Source organism: Ambystoma mexicanum, chromosome 9 (genome assembly GCF_040938575.1).
Source record: "Ambystoma mexicanum isolate Mex_15411 chromosome 9, UKY_AmexF1_1, whole genome shotgun sequence".
NCBI classification, from domain to species: Eukaryota; Metazoa; Chordata; class Amphibia; order Caudata; family Ambystomatidae; genus Ambystoma; species Ambystoma mexicanum.
Genome location: NC_090931.1, coordinates 951,819,741 through 951,835,526, shown reverse-complemented (window position 1 = coordinate 951,835,526; position 15,786 = coordinate 951,819,741). Strand labels below are relative to the sequence as shown.

Genomic DNA, 15,786 nt, shown 5'->3' with positions numbered 1-15,786 from the left:
CTGCTCCTGGTACCACAAGCCTAGGAAGCATTGGTTGATTCCAATTATTGGTGCTGGCAATTATCTGAACTTTAGAGATGTCGTGGCATACATACTTATGCTGTAAGGTCAAGGTATTCTTTTTAAATTAGCTAATTACACCCAGATGGCTTTAAGATTAAGACATAATGTGATTTTAATGTAGTATTCTGCATGAAAGAGTACTTAAGGTTGCATCAGATGATTCAGAGTTAAATTATGGATGGATAGGCTGAGGTTTATTATTTTGTCTTGTAACACAGGCTTTACATATGTTGCGTCCTCGCCTCAATGCTTTAAGAATTTGTCTCTATTTCTGTATGTGTAGTATTATTATGATTATCTCCAATGATGATGCCTAAAGCAAAGACAAATGAATTAACTAAGTTGAATGATATGCTTAATACGTAGTATATAATTATTTATTTGAATTAAAAATGATAACAAATGGAATAGTGTGATAACTATTGCATCACTAATTATTTCGTTTTTATAGTATGAGTGGATGTGACATACTTTGCTATAATTGTGCAAGGTTAATTGTTTAGCCATAATGCAATAAATACAAAAAAACTATGTCCATTAATGTTATTAGATCACTCTTATTTCAATCTAGTTACATTGATATGTATATGTTCATGATTACCATATCTCCCTTTGCTTTTTATGGGTATGAATTATTCTCTTGCAAATGTGTTATTAGATCTATATTGCACTTGGTTAATGAATATTTGCCTGCATGCATATTTGTATTGTGATGTTGTTTTGAGATTGTGCTGTTTGTTCATACATCTATTCATTAATATTGGTCTTTTCTGAACAACTAAAAACTAAAATATATTTACAAGTGCTGTATAAAAGTGTGGAGCTTCATTGTTTTGAAAAAAACCTTGATCGTTCACCAGCAATGATGATGCCCATGGATGGAAAAGTTTCCTCAGTTTAGTGTCTGTATCAGGTGAGTAACCTGAACATTTTAGCCTCTTTTTGTCATCAGGAACACCATTTGCAACTTTCTGGCATGAAGTAACAGGGACACTCAATTGCAATCTTAACCAGTAACAAGCTAGGCAAGTAGGTAGGGTAAGGAGCTGGGTTGCATGTGAAATCTAAGTGACATACTGTTAACGACAAACCAAAGTTACAGGCACTTTATTTCTTCTTCAAGATTGAACTTCCACTTATTCAGGAGCCTAGATAAGAATACCAGGCAGAAAAGAAATATGAGGAGGAGAGTATATTGGAGATATGTTGCTGTTTTAGTTGCCGCTCTGTACATAAGCTGATTGACATAATTTCTGCATGTGCTATTGTTCATTAAACAGTCTTTTAAGCTTCTACAAGTGGAATGTGGATGAAGAGAGAACAGTCTTTCCATTGTAGAAGGGACTGCAAGATACACTTGAAGCAGGCAGTTCACATGATACAAACATCTTGCCATTTTCTTGTTTAGTTAGAGCATTTACACAAGCAGCAGACATACAAGAAATGAAGGGTGGTCTTAATTGGGAGGACTGAATAACCAAGAAGAGCACCACATAGTGGCATGGTTTGAAGCGCTGCTGAGAACCAAAATACTTCTCAATAAACTTGGGTAAGAAGTTGGTGTTCGCCAAAGTTTTTCAAGATTCTGACTTAGGAAATTCCACAGCCCTCACAGTGACTTGAGACCACATTTCTCCACAACAAACTTAAAATAATTGCATTAGAAAAGCAGGCAACCCAAATTGCAACCGAAGGGTGCACAGGGAGAGAGTTAAACCTGGGCAACACATATCTCTTCTTACTCTGAAACCGTTAGTGCTTGCTCTGCTGTGTGTAGTGAAGAGTATAGCTGCTTAAGGAAAAGGGTCAGAGAAAAAGTAACAGACATTTTAGGACTGCAGGAAGATTTTTCTTTTTAAATCACCCAATAAACTAAAGAACTTGGGCCAAACAAGGGGCAAAAATTAACAAAGGCCAAATTTAAAAGGAGATTTTAAAATCTTGCTCCATGAAATTGAGAACACGTTTTCAATGCATTGATGACAAATTGCATTTAGTAGCCTTGCTGATAATATGAATAATAAGTAGATACAAAAGAAGATAAAGGGTATCAATTTCACATACATTAGCATTTTTTCAAAACCTTTTAGCATAGCTATCTCCTGATCATAGTTTCAAACACATACGTTCTCTGCACTAATACACTCATTCACACTAAAACTGTCACATCAAATAAACACATACTACTACGTTCAGTCCTCAAAAATATGTACCAGTTGATTAAATACATATTGAATAATCAGGGCTGAAATTGACTTTCGTTACCTCAAGTGTCTTGATGGAACTTATGAACAGGCTAACCAAAGGAGGGAACAAACAAAAGGGAAGGATGACAAATCTGATGGACACTGCCACAATCACCTTAATCAGTTCAAACCAAGCTTATTTGTGAAAATGAAAATGTAGTTTGTGAACATATATAGTTGGACTCTAATAGAGTCCGGTAGGTCTCAGACGAGATTTGACTATCTTTGGTGGAGCCTCTTGTTGAGGAAGTCCAATCAGCTATGAGAAGTTTTCAAAATAACAAAGCACCTGGTCTGGAAGCTTTAAGACCAGTTTATACAAGAAGTATTGTCCCGCTAGCCAGTCTTTTATTTTAATAGCTTTTTAACACCTGGCTCAGTGATTAAATCAATGACATCCAATTGTTTTTCCTAACAACCAATTGCAAAGTTAAACCAAGATGCAAAAATATTTTTACAAATAATCACTAACAGCTTTGATCCCATTGCCAGCACTGATCCACTTGGATCAAGCTGGGTTTGTTAAGCAGTTGTAAGCTTTTGACCAGAGTGATTAACATCTCACAGATGCTAGGACAAATCTAATTCCTGTGTTTGTACTATCCCTGGATGCTGAGAAAGCATTCAATCATGTAGATTGTACCTTTTCTCCAGCTGATACTCGAGAAATCTAGATTTAAAGCCATGCTTTCTAAATTTGTATTGGCCAATTTTCAATCACCTTCAGCATCCATAAAAAGTGAATAGACCATACTTTTCCAGTAGTTATACTCTCAGGTATAACTGGTTTAATCTCCCCTTTTCGTCTTATGTATGGAACCTCTGGCCATATGCGTGAAGGTCAACATATTTGTAATGGAGATGGGGGCGTGGGGACAAACCCTTAAACTAGCAATGTTTGCGGATGCCATTTTGTCTGATGGAAGAACCAGCCCACTCACCTCTAGTAGATATAGATACATTAGATGTGTTTAGTGCTATGGCAGGGTTTAAAATTAACTATGAAAAAGTTAAAAGCCTTGAATATATCTGAAGTACACAGTATGTTATAAGATGTAAAGGTTTGATATCCCTTTCCGTGGGGAGAGTTCAACTGTGACTTGGTTGAACATTAAACCTGCCAATTTCGCATACTCCGGTCAGTGGGTCAAAAACTGTTAACGATTCCCCAATCCAATTTGGTCCATCAGGGTGATAGATGTTTTTCTGTTTTTGACCCGCAATGCTTTGAATGCATTACCAGCTGATTATCGGGAAATACATTCTCTATCATTGTTTAGGAAGAGGTTGAAAACCTACCTCTTTCAATAATCAGTTATTAATTGACTCAACTTCTGTTCTTTCGAAATTACCATCTGCACCTAGATGCAGTTTCTGCTAGGCTCTTCAGATCCGCGCAACATAAACTAACAATGAGAATTTGGGCCTCGTTTCACGAATATTTTTCCAGTCTTACTAAGATATGTATACAGAGACCTAGCGGTTTGGCAGGATAGTGCCCATTAAGGTGAATTGTTTGCTTCGATTGTAAGAGTTCCCTAAATGATTACTATCTGGTTTTGAAAGTCAAATCGCATTACAACCATTTTGCTTCATTTGGTCGTAGCAGAGATCTATGTTTGCCAGGAAAGTTCTGATGATCGCGGCTTACAATGGTGGGCTTGCAGAGCTGGATAGTGAATGATATGTGGCTGCTGCACAACATAGTGGAGTAATGGAATAACTGCGCAATCCGCAGGAAAGAAAACAGTGGGCCTTTTTGGAAAAGCACAGTAAGCCCTCAATTGATCAAAAGGTTATTTGGCTTTATCAATCTTGCAGACCCACGAGAATTGAGTTTAATGTGATAAGAGCTACTGTCCTAGAACAATAGCACTCCCTGGCCCATACATTGACCACCACTTCCAATCCCCTCCCTCAGATTCTTGAGAATATGGATGTCATGACTGGGTTGTCAGATTCCCATTCAAATAATTTGGTGTGGGTGCCTGCGGCACTTGTCACAGTTATAGTAAAGTGGTAAACCCCTTGATTGTGAATACTGTAAATTAACATGTGACCTTACTGAGGTCGAAAGATGGCAATATACATAGCTATGCCTCTGGGTCATGCAGAAGCGGATGAAGGAGGGGGGGGGGGTATAAGCCGTTTACTGGGCTTGAAACTCTATTACAACTTGGCCTCACAAAGCATGTGGTTTCTCGGGTTTACAGAGCACTTGCTACAGAGGACCCTGAAGCTAAACTATCTTATATGTTGAAATAGAAGCAGGAATTAGGGAAGGAAATATCTCAAGGCATTTGGGCTGTTTCTGGTGCAGGGCAAAACAATCTTCTAGTTGTAGACAAATTAAAGAAAACTCATACAAGCAATACTATCACTGGTATTTGACCCCAGAGATGTTGGGGAAAATGTGTACTACCCTTTCTGATTTGTGATGGAGGGGGTGTGATGCTAGGGGCATAATGCAGCATATTGTGGGAACATCAACGCATGCAGATCTATTGGAAGGATGTCCTGCCATACATTAAATACACTACTGGTATCACTTTCGCAAAGGATACTTGGTCGGTTCCTTTAGGTTATTCAGGTCCTGATTAGGGCTTCTCATTCTAGTCCACCATGGGTAAACTCAAAAATCTCTTATTAACAGAGCAACTGAATATTGCACTGGTGGGAGCAAGGCAATTCTCCCCCTATTCATCTTTCATGGTCGAAAGTCTGAATGTTGAAAATGATGGAGATGATCTCCTCCGGAGTAACTGAAATGGAAACAAAATTTAAATTTAGGACAGTTTGGAGCCCTGTCATTTTTATCAACTGAGCTGAAGTTAGGCCCATATTTCAACCCACAGGAACATGTTTCTTGTTTGTCCCATCGCCTCCTGCATATAGTGGGTAACAACAGGTTTATTTGTATCACTTCTTTGCTAATGATTTAGAAATCCTCCCACTGACATTGGGGTATGAAGGTGCACTGGTTGATTTTTATTTTGTACACTCTTATTATGAACTAGCATTTTAACTATTTGGAATACCATGTAATGATGGTTGCTCTACATGAAGATCTATTGGGTATTATAGATGTGTTGTGGGTTTGTTTTTCTTTACTAACTACTGGTATAGTCAATTATATGACATGGTATGTTATTTGATTGAGGAAAAGAATGTTTCTGGTAATTTTTAGATTGCATCTGTTTCTTATCGGTCATAATGAATACGATTGATTCTTGAACCTGAGCAGGATTGGTCATCATCCTGCATTGCGATTCTGTGAGTTGCTTCTAGTTAATAAAACAAGGCACTGCAGGATCCTCAGTGGAAATCTGTCAAATGAGACTAGCTAAATGCACATGACCATCAGCTGTAACAGTCTTTGGAACCAGCAGGCCAACGTCATCTCTCCTGCTTGAAAATTATTTTTCAACTATTGCGGTGCCAGCATTCTTGCATAACGTGGTGTACAGAATGGTGACCAAGATGAATCCGTTAAGGCTGAACCAGTGTGGATTTTGGAATATTTATGAAAATGTCCAAATCGCTCAGGATGTTGCTTGATTACTTAACACTGTAGCATGACCACTGGGCTAGGCCCGGAGTAATTATTTGTGCAGGTAAGGGTATAGTTCTATACACGGAAGGCACAAATGTGCCGCTATCACATACAGTTGTTTCATCTAAAGCCTGTGAGATGATTTAATGCTGAAGGGGGAAATGGCTACAGTCATTTAATAACATTGTGAAAGCAGATAGCCTATAGATTTACTGAAGCACTCCAATCTCCGAGTTGAAAGGCTCTGAGAATTTATTTGAGACAAAGTTACCCTGCAAAAATGTTCCACTAAGAGATACTGATTCAACCCCTGCAGGTCCAAAATACACATATGGTCAGATATCAGGTGATAGCGTAGTGGAAGTAAACATTCTGCCTGTGATGTTCTTCTGGAACCAATTTTAGTGACCCATGAAAAGGAGGCAAGAGATCACTCATGGGAGAAAAGCAATGTTTTCTGCATTTTCGGACACAATACAGGAATTATAGCAGCAAGTCCAAGCGAATAGCTTTGCTTGATGGGAGTCACAATCCAATGGTCTTGAGTCGGTTTTCCTCAATGAGATACAAAATGAACGAGTATTCCCGCTACTCCGATTGCAGTTCCTTTAAGCAGGTCAAAACAGAAAAGCATACATATCATGTGTAAAGTCAAGCAGCCTACTTGGGCTCTTGTGTGGACGATAACGCCAACGTGGTCACTAAAATTATCTTGAGCCCACATCTACGCCTTTAGCTCAACAAAGAATAGTAGATGGTTGGTTCTTTTTGTAGGGCTTCCATGCATTCCAATGAAACCAGATTTCAGTTGAGCAGAGAGGCAACTCAGATTTCACAGCTCTTATACCAGCCTTGCCTTTCGGCAGTAACTCATCTGAGAGAGAACAAAGTCTTACCATTCAAAAAAATATAAATCGAATGACAACTTCTCATACACACAGCACCATTCATTGCTGTAGCTGCCCCAGCGACGTAACTTTATTAATCTGGAGTTCCAGAAGGACTGTCTCTGTGCCTTCAGCAATCCAGTAAGCATAGCCTTCTACTGCGTCATGAAGGAGGAACTCTACAAACATATCCTGGTTCTGACAATTTAGGATTCTGTAGCCATACAATATGGTTGAAGTATTAATTTGCCTTAACTGAAGGACTGAATTCAAGTAAGCTTTCTTACACTGACATTCCCAATGCTTTTCATTATATGTCCAGCACGATGCTGGAGATGGCGAAAGGACTTAACTCTTGGTACCAACAGATGCAGAAGCAACAGTAGACGGTGTTGGCAAATGCTCCATTAGTACAAAAAGTATCTTTCTTAAGAATCCGGTAGCAACAGCCCTAAGATTTCTGCTAACTCAAAATGCGGTTTAGCCAACTAAAAGCCTGTTTCTTCACAAAGCCTTCCATTGTAAAAATGGGGTTTGTTGCAAAGGTGATATAGAAAAAACACTGCTGCGAAAGAAGTTCCAAATCCTGCCTTGCTTTAGAAATAGTTTAATTACAAAGTTTAGCCGGTGAATCTTTATTCTCATCATCTGTATCTGAGCCTGTGCCAGTAAAGACATTCAGCATTTTTGAGGCAGAGCTGAAGAGGGAGCCCCTTCGATGGGACTTTTAACAGTGGTGCGTGGTGCAAGGTATCAGATTCATTTTGTTTAGAGATGCTGAACCAGAAAGTCTGGGAAAGGTCCTGATAAAAATATGATCAGGACTCGAGACAAAGTCACATTCAACATCCTTCCTTTTGGTCTTGGAGGGGGCATGGGGAACTGAGATGCCTGTCGTCATGAGATTTGCTGCATGGGGGAGGGAAATGGAGGATTCCCTGGAGACTCTATTCCTGTCCTAGTTTCTTATGAATTATGTCAAACGGAGCAGATGATGTTTAAAAACCTCCAACATAGCCTGATACCATTAATATAGAGTGAAACCTTTCATCCCCTCTCTGAAATGGGTCATGCTTGTGAGTGTTTCCTTTGAAAGACCTGCTTTGGAACCCCTGCTGCTGCCATCTGTTTTGATGTGATTGGTTGCACCTCTTCTATGGTGATCCTAACTATTTCTAGTTGGAATCCCTAAACCCTATAGTTGTTAAATACACCCATCCTGAAAAAAATCAATAATGCTTTTTGAACTTTACATTTTGTTTTTTGTATGTTCTGTTGATCTTATAGCATAGCTGAATCAGTGATATTGTTAGCCATGTTCAAGGACTCTGTGAGAAAAACAAATTACTTACCCCTGGTAATGTTCTCTCGACTAGATGTTCCTCCCACGTATTCCTCATCTTTGATATACTCATAAATCTTCTTGCCACTTTGGAAACATTTTTCATAGTATTGGGTGCCATGCAGCGTCGAGTCGTGGCTCTCGGCGACCTCCGTCCTGTTCTCGGCCGTGACGTTGACACTGGTTTAATTAGCTTGCGTGGTGACCGTTGCCTCAGCTCTAGTTGTATCCCCTCTCGATGCTCAGCCATCTTTAATGGGTGAACCAGACGTGGAAAGAGAGGAAGGTGCAAAATCGCAGAAATTCTCCGCAAGTAAGAGGGGAAGGATGGGAAGGCAATGATGAGTAAGACGTGGGAGGAACATCGAGTCGAAAGAACTATACTAGGGGTAAGTTGTTCTCAAATGGATTGTGTCCTCCCATGTATTGCTCATCTTTGTTACAATTGTAATTTTGTCAATGGAGTCTGCACTTGGACAACAGAGCAAAAAACGCGCAGACCATTTGGCTTTTATCGTTTTCTAGAATATTGGCAGTGTATTTAAATTTATGGAAGTAGAAAAAACTTCAAGGGCAGTGCGCCTGGGAAATTGTGATAGAGAGATGGACAGAGAGAACTGTTATGCTTATTTGGTTTTCAAGGAAGGTGTAGCTTGTGCAAGTGTGTGTGTTAATGATTTGGTGTATGTGACTGTTGATATGTTTGAGTGTAGTTGTGACTGTGCAAAGTATATGTGTAAGGATGCATCGTTTTCCATGTGTCTACGTATCTATATATGTGTATATGCTGTCGATTTGTATGTGTGCCTTTTGTTGTTCACATAAGTGTTCTGGAAAAGCCTATGAAAAATAAGCAGACTTAATAACTGAATGTTACATTCTTCAGATGTGCCAAAACAGTACCCCAAACAATCCAGCAGCCATTTATATAATCACCTTATAGTAGCAAGCATGGTGCTATTCTGAGGGCTATTAAACTCTTTTTCTGATGAACCCACAAGTGGTAAAGAAATGTACCAGAACACAGAGGTAGGATTCTTGATAAACTGCGGAGTATTGTAACAAATCAATTGTGTATGAATTGCAGTGGTGCCAACATTACTTACCATCCAGGGATGCAGAATCTGTTATTTTAATGCATATATTGTCGATGGGTGGTATGAACATGCGGCCTAGGCTTTTCTGCCCCTCACTAACACACAGTTGCGACCTACATGTGGGGGTCACCCAGGCCTATCTTCAACGTTTCTGAAATCAAGACGAATGCCTCATTTATCTACACAAAGGCCTGTACCTCTTGGTTCCTTCGAAGCAGGCTTGATTCTGAAGGATTTGTCTGTTTTTCAATTTCTTTTTGACATATTGCAGCTAAGACATAGGGTACAACAGCCCAGCAATCCTGGGGGGCAATTGCCCCTTTGCAATGCTTCCCAGCTCGCACCAGATGCATACACATTAAAACAGCCACACAGGCAAACACAGAAACAAATAGCTGGGGATGCTTGGCCTGTGAATAGAGAATTATTGTCTGGTGATGCATGTCATTGTCTTTGGCCGGTGTGGTGGTGGTTGGGGGGGGGGGGGGTGCAGAGAAAAGGATTCAATGGGAGTGCCACATTCTCCAACCTGTTTGACACTCAATAGCCATTTGCTTCAAATTTCCCATCACCCTCATTCTGATAGGCCCCTTTGAGCAATTGTTTATAGTGCAAAAAACGAATGTTCTCAGTTACCATGGCAAGCGCCCAAGTTGATCAAAGGAGTGCTGATAGTGCTTCACATGCTTCTTATTCCAGGGGGATTCTCCTCAGTTTTGGGAAGGTTTGCTGCACAGGGTTTGAGGTCATGGTGACTGCAATACTCTTTTTTGCAGCGGGCCAGGACGGGCTCAGGGAGATCAACCTAACACCTCCTATGACACCTGATCCAATCAAGAGAAGGTTATATGTTGACCTCTGTGTGGCTTGCTAAAGTCCCTGTGCCATGCAGGATTTTTACTGACTCTAAAAGAGCCATCAAATTGCTGTCAATGCTTGTTCCTGACACAAAAATGTCTGACACTCAACATGGCTTCTACGGTGGAGGTGCACACAGAGCAATATCTGCCTCCACCCACCATAATGTAAAGATACAGTCTATAAATCACAAATCTAAACAGTGATCTTTTAGAGGCATTTCATGTTTTGTAACTATGTTTTGGCAAGCTGCTAATTGGCAGCAGTGTGCATGTAACATAGGTATATGACTGCTCTGTGAAAAGCATGAATTGTCCCCAACAAGTATCAGGACAACATTTAGAATAGATAGAATGGTTTATAAAATAAGGAAATGTAGGAAGAAACACATGTTATGCCAAATTCAGAGAGGAAAGGGCACCATATAAATGTAGAAGAAACATATATAGCCAGCATATTTAATTACCATCGTTACCTTAGTAGACATGACTAAAATTAAGCAGATGTTTGGGGGAATGAGAGAGAAACAGAGCAACAGTTGTCAGAAGGTTCCATCACACGTACCATTTTAGCCTCTGACTGTACAGGTTGTGGGGAAGAAGGGCCCGGGATTCCTGGGACATTAGGCACCACGGTGACAGGTCTAACAATCTGAAAAGCAACCATAAAAAAGCAAGACAGCATTAAACATTTACATAAATGATGTACATGTTACTGTCAATACCCATTGTGGAAATAGTAAACAAAGTGTGTCCCAGTAACGTAGGAATAAACAGACTATATGAAATTACCCACAAGCACATATATAGAAAATTAGATAGGGTAAAATAATGAAGTTTACTTTATTCAGACTATGTTCTCATAGTTTGTGTTTTATTCATTTAAAACCCACAAACCTATCTGTGTCAACGATATCTAGTCATAAAGCCACTTCACAGCAAATAAAATGACGTGGTAATTGTTTCCCTGAAAGAGACGCCAGCAACACAGCACCTTTCATAAATGGTCCATGCCAAAATTATAGTGCACACATGTGCCTTGCTATAACTAGTCTAATGCCAACTTCAGCACCAGCTCTGCTGTGGCACACAGAAGGTGCAAACGTCAGCTGTGTATCCCTGACAGCTGCTGGCACACAGCAGGCAGAGGTGGCTGTTTACCTGTCTGCACCTCTGGTCTAGATTCTGATAATTGTATGCCTTGGACATACTGGTGACTTCTAAGGACACACAAGTATGCAGCCACAGCAATCTGATATCACACCAGTGTCGGCTCTGTAAGCAGGGTTGAACTATGACATGAGTTCTGTATATTGGTGTCTAGGCTGTTTTTTTCCACAGATGCTATGTGTAACAATAGCCAGGATGCATCCTCTTTGATTCTCCATCAGGAAGCGTCAAACCTTCCCCCAGGGCATAGCCACTTCCCCTAGGAGGTCTCCTGGGAACAGCGCTTCAGAGGTTGCGATGACCCACAGCCAACCTCACACCAGGGCAATGATCACTGGATGTCCTTTAAAGCTAGCAGGCATGGGAAAGGGTGCCGAGTAGCCATAAAGGGAAGGTAGGCCTCGATAAGGGTCCTATCGTTTTGCTTTCTGTTAGGGTTCTCTTCCTTTTCCTGTCCCCTTCATGTCCTGCAAGCAAGGTACACTGGGTTTGATGTCATAAGACAATGGGCACTTGCTACAGCAACAGGAATTGGAATCCTTATACTAGGTTTGCTTTGGACCAATTCCTGTGGCAGTTTGCCTTTAAAAGGAGACGGGCAACCCCTCATTTTTGATTCCTCTCTGGACTTTAAAAAGAACAAGAAGAATTCACTGTGCCTCTGATGGGGATACAGTCAATATACAGTCAATACCAAAGTCCTCTGTCAGGGAAGTGAAGGTAGAGGCATTCAAGGCAGAGGAGAGTCCCATTTGTTTATTTATAGAAATCGCTGCAAAGCATGCATTTTGGCACAAAAATGCATACAAAATGTAATATCGTTAACAGAGTCGAGGATATGGGTCCTTGACAATGGGGTGATAGAGTGTGACTTTAAAACCAAATGTTGCAGTGGAAGGTTAAAACATAAACCAGTGACGAGGGCAGGACAGAATAACATAGGAATGGGTTGGTGGAGAAAGTGCTAAATTAAGGATGGAGGGGCTGATGGAAAAGGTCTGTAGGGTTGCCTGTGAGGGTAGGGCGAGTGGGAAGCAGGGCGATGGAGTAAGATAGAGCGCTTGGAAACAGGTTCTTCAGAAAGGAGGAGGGCTTTGAGGTTGGATTTAAATAGTGACAGAGTTTGAGTAGTACCGAGCAGGAGAAGGGCATCCCAGAATAGGGGAGCGAGGAAAGGGCGGTGCAGAAACAAGAGGGTGGGCAGGGGGCTCAAGTAGAGGCAAGGTGGTGAGCTGAGGATGATTGTAACTAGCGAGGGGGAGAGTAGTGAGTGAGATGAGAAGATAGGTAGTGTGAGGCAAATCCATGGATAGTACTGAAGATGAGAAGATGTTTATACTACGCTCTTTGTTTCATATCCACCCAGCAAATCTGGCAATGGGCAGAGGACATAGAGGTACAGCGATAAAGGTTGAAAAGAGTGCGGACTGCGAAGTTGAGGACTTTGTCCAGAGGTGAAAAAGCATAGTTGGGAAGGCCATATGGGATGCTGGCATAGCAGTCAGATGTAGAAAGGACTAAGGAGAAGAGTAGCTGTTTAGCAGTACAGAAAGGAAGATGACAGATATTGAGGAGGTTGAGTCTGGCTGCAGTGGCAGAATTAGAGATGAAGAGTGAGAAATTGGGCGATGGGTCGAGGATGACACCAAGGATACAAGCGGAAGCAGAGTAAGGAAGATAGTCAGGAGAGAAGAAAAGAAGAGGGGAGAGGAAGAGCTAGAATGTTTGGCTGTGAAGTAGAGAACTTCAGTCTTTGAAACACCATCCAATATTTGATGGTGGAGACACCGTTTGAAATTCTGGACAACAGCTTGTCAGATAAGGGGGGAGAAAAGAAGATGTCCGAGTGTCATCGGTGAAGAGTTGATAGGAGAAGCCACAAGTGAAGGTTAGAGTGCCAAGAGCTGATGTATAGCGAGGGAAGAGAAGTGGAATAAGGACAGACCCATGGGAAACACCAACAGTAAGGTGGGGGAGTGAGTGAGAATGTAAGGCTGTTGCAGGACACTTAAGTGTCTAGGGGCATGGTATGAAGCAAACCAAGCAAGGGCCTTATCTGATGCCAAGGAGAGATAGCGTAGAGAAGGGCAGAATGGTTGACCGTTTCGAATCCAGCTGAGACGTCAAGGAGAATAAGAATAGCTGAACGGTTTGCATGACGTGTGCAGAGGCATAGCCAGGCTCGTCTAACAATTGGGGCCTGAAGCTAATGTAGTTGGGCCCACTGTAGTGACATTAACATCTGTAAATGGCCACAACGTGCTGCTGAGTGGGTATTTACAGATGTTGAGTGGGTCTTGCCGCTCAGGCCCTACCCTGTCTACACCTCTGGATGTGCGGAAGTGATGAAGCTGCTGACATTGAGGAGAAGGCAGAGGTTGGAAGCCAGATTTAAGAGGGCCCTAGAGGTTGATTATATAAAGGAACTCAGTAAGTCGATTGAATACTATTTGCTCTAGGATGTTGAAATGGAATAGTGTGGTAGAAAAGCGACAGGACGAAAGTTGGCAGGACAGCAAGGATCGAGACAAGGTTTCTTAAGGAGAGGGAGGGAAGTAGCTGATGTATAGGATGAGGGAAAAGTAGCATTATCAAGAGAGACATTGAAGAGGGAAATGACATGTTGAGCAACACTGGGAGCTATGTGCTTCACACTGTGCAGGAACAGTGAGGGCACAGGAAGGGTGAGCCATGAGGAGTAAGGCACAAATCTCATCAGACCTGGTGGGCACAAAGGAAGACGCAGGGGGTCATTATGACCCTGGTGGTAGCCGTGCCGGAGTCATGAATTTACCGTCACCCGGCAATGGGGACCTACCGGGGCATTACAGCCCCTGCGGTCCCAGTAAATCCCCATTGCCGGGTGCCGGTAATTATTACTTCCTATTCCCATTTGAGTCCCCTTGGAATCAATGGGAATGGGGAGGCCGGATGGACCGGCACCATTCATGAATGGTGCCGGTGCATCCGTCGAGGTCAGCTCGCGGGTGCCGGTCCGCCCACCAGGTCACACTTGGCGGGCAGAAAGGCACCCGCAAGCAGAACTCATAGTTTTCTGGTCCGATAACAACAGTGCCGGTAGCGTACCAGCACCGTTGTTACCGGACCGGGAAAATTGTAATGAGGCCCATAGTAGTAGGAGAGGAGGGTAGGAGTGGTGGAGAAAAGAAAGCAGGAGGAGGAGATAGAAGGTAAGTAACAAGGGTACTGCGAATGGTAGACATGTTAGAAGCAAAGTAGTGTGCAAAATCATTTGCAGAAAGTGTGGAGGAGATGGAGGAGGGTTTGGAAGGAGTGGAAGGAGTTTGGAAGGATTGTGGAGGGGATGGAGGAGGGTTTGGAAGGAGTTTGGAAGGAGTTCTAAACAGGTCCACTTCTACAAAAGGATCAGATATATTCCACATTATACCTAACCTGAATTTGGTGGATTAATGGGTTAAGTTAAACTTGAAGGCACAAGAGTACACACACTAATCTTCAATACAGGATATGCGTTCTACGATAAGTATGTTTTTGGTTTGAGGGAAGCTGCTTCTTAGAGTAAAAGGTTACATAATATTTTCCAGAACACTATCAGATCACTCACTGATAATACTGATTTTAGCAAACATTGGAAAAGTAGACCAAAGAAATTGATGGGAATAATTCACCACAAATTGTTGGTGCAGCATCTGCTGTATTCTCAGATGTTCAAGGTCCAAAAGCTACTGTCTGAAGATTAATGTTTAATTAAAAGTCAACACAGTATGCATTTGAAATGTAGCCCAAGGGGCTTTCCAGGGAAAATATTGGATAAAATTCGAGTCACTGTGCGTCAAAGACAGCGATCAGAGTTGCTCCAGGTAACAACCAAAAAAAGAGCTGTTTATTTTTACATTGAGAAATTTACTGTATACAGTGGTTACACAGACTGGCTCCATACAGACTCCAGAGGACGATAAACAAGTTTCACTTGATGGTCTTTGGGACCCAGGAAAATCTACTTAAGAACACAGGAACATTAACGGACTTTTTCTAAGAATCAAAGTGAATTTGTGAATGAACGCTTCAGAAGCCCTTCTTTCCTTTTTTATGTATCCTTTTTGGGGGTTTGCAGCTTTTTCCGTTGCTGAGTCCAGCCACGTGGGGATAGTTTTCATACAAGTGGGACCCATCTTGGGTCTATCTCAACTTCATTAATTACTGAAGATGCTGCTTAGAGATTGTATTATATACTGTTCATGTGTCATAACCCGGCCTCTCCTTAAGTCTTTGTTTCATTTCTTTTCTATTTTAACTTTTTAATTTGTCCTCAAAACAATCACTGTCCTCTGAGTCAACCTGCCCCCATCCAATGACAGTCCTCTCGCTGAGCCCTGCCTCTTGCAACCATCTTCAGATTTGGTAAGCACGTAAAAGTGGCAGTATGACCAAGAAGAGCTGCAGAGCGGCCGGAAGGAGGGTTTGCATGTGAATCCATGCCTGACCCATGCTGGAGAACAATAGTTACAGGTAAGAAACTTAAACTTTCTCCAGCATGGGGTCTGGCATGGATTCACATGCTCATGAATAATGAATACACAGCAGTACAA

General features: G+C 41.6%; 1 protein-coding gene across 2 annotated transcripts in view; it reads right to left on the bottom strand.

Annotated features, from left to right (window-relative positions):
• The window catches only part of ATF2 (activating transcription factor 2), a 1,079,253-nt gene that overhangs the window by 426,055 nt on the left and 637,412 nt on the right, over positions 1-15,786 (bottom strand). For both annotated transcript variants that reach the window (XM_069616143.1, XM_069616142.1), the window contains one exon: positions 10,611-10,697. In XM_069616143.1, the coding sequence (XP_069472244.1) occupies positions 10,611-10,697 (87 nt within the window). The remainder of the gene's footprint in view (positions 1-10,610; positions 10,698-15,786) is intronic.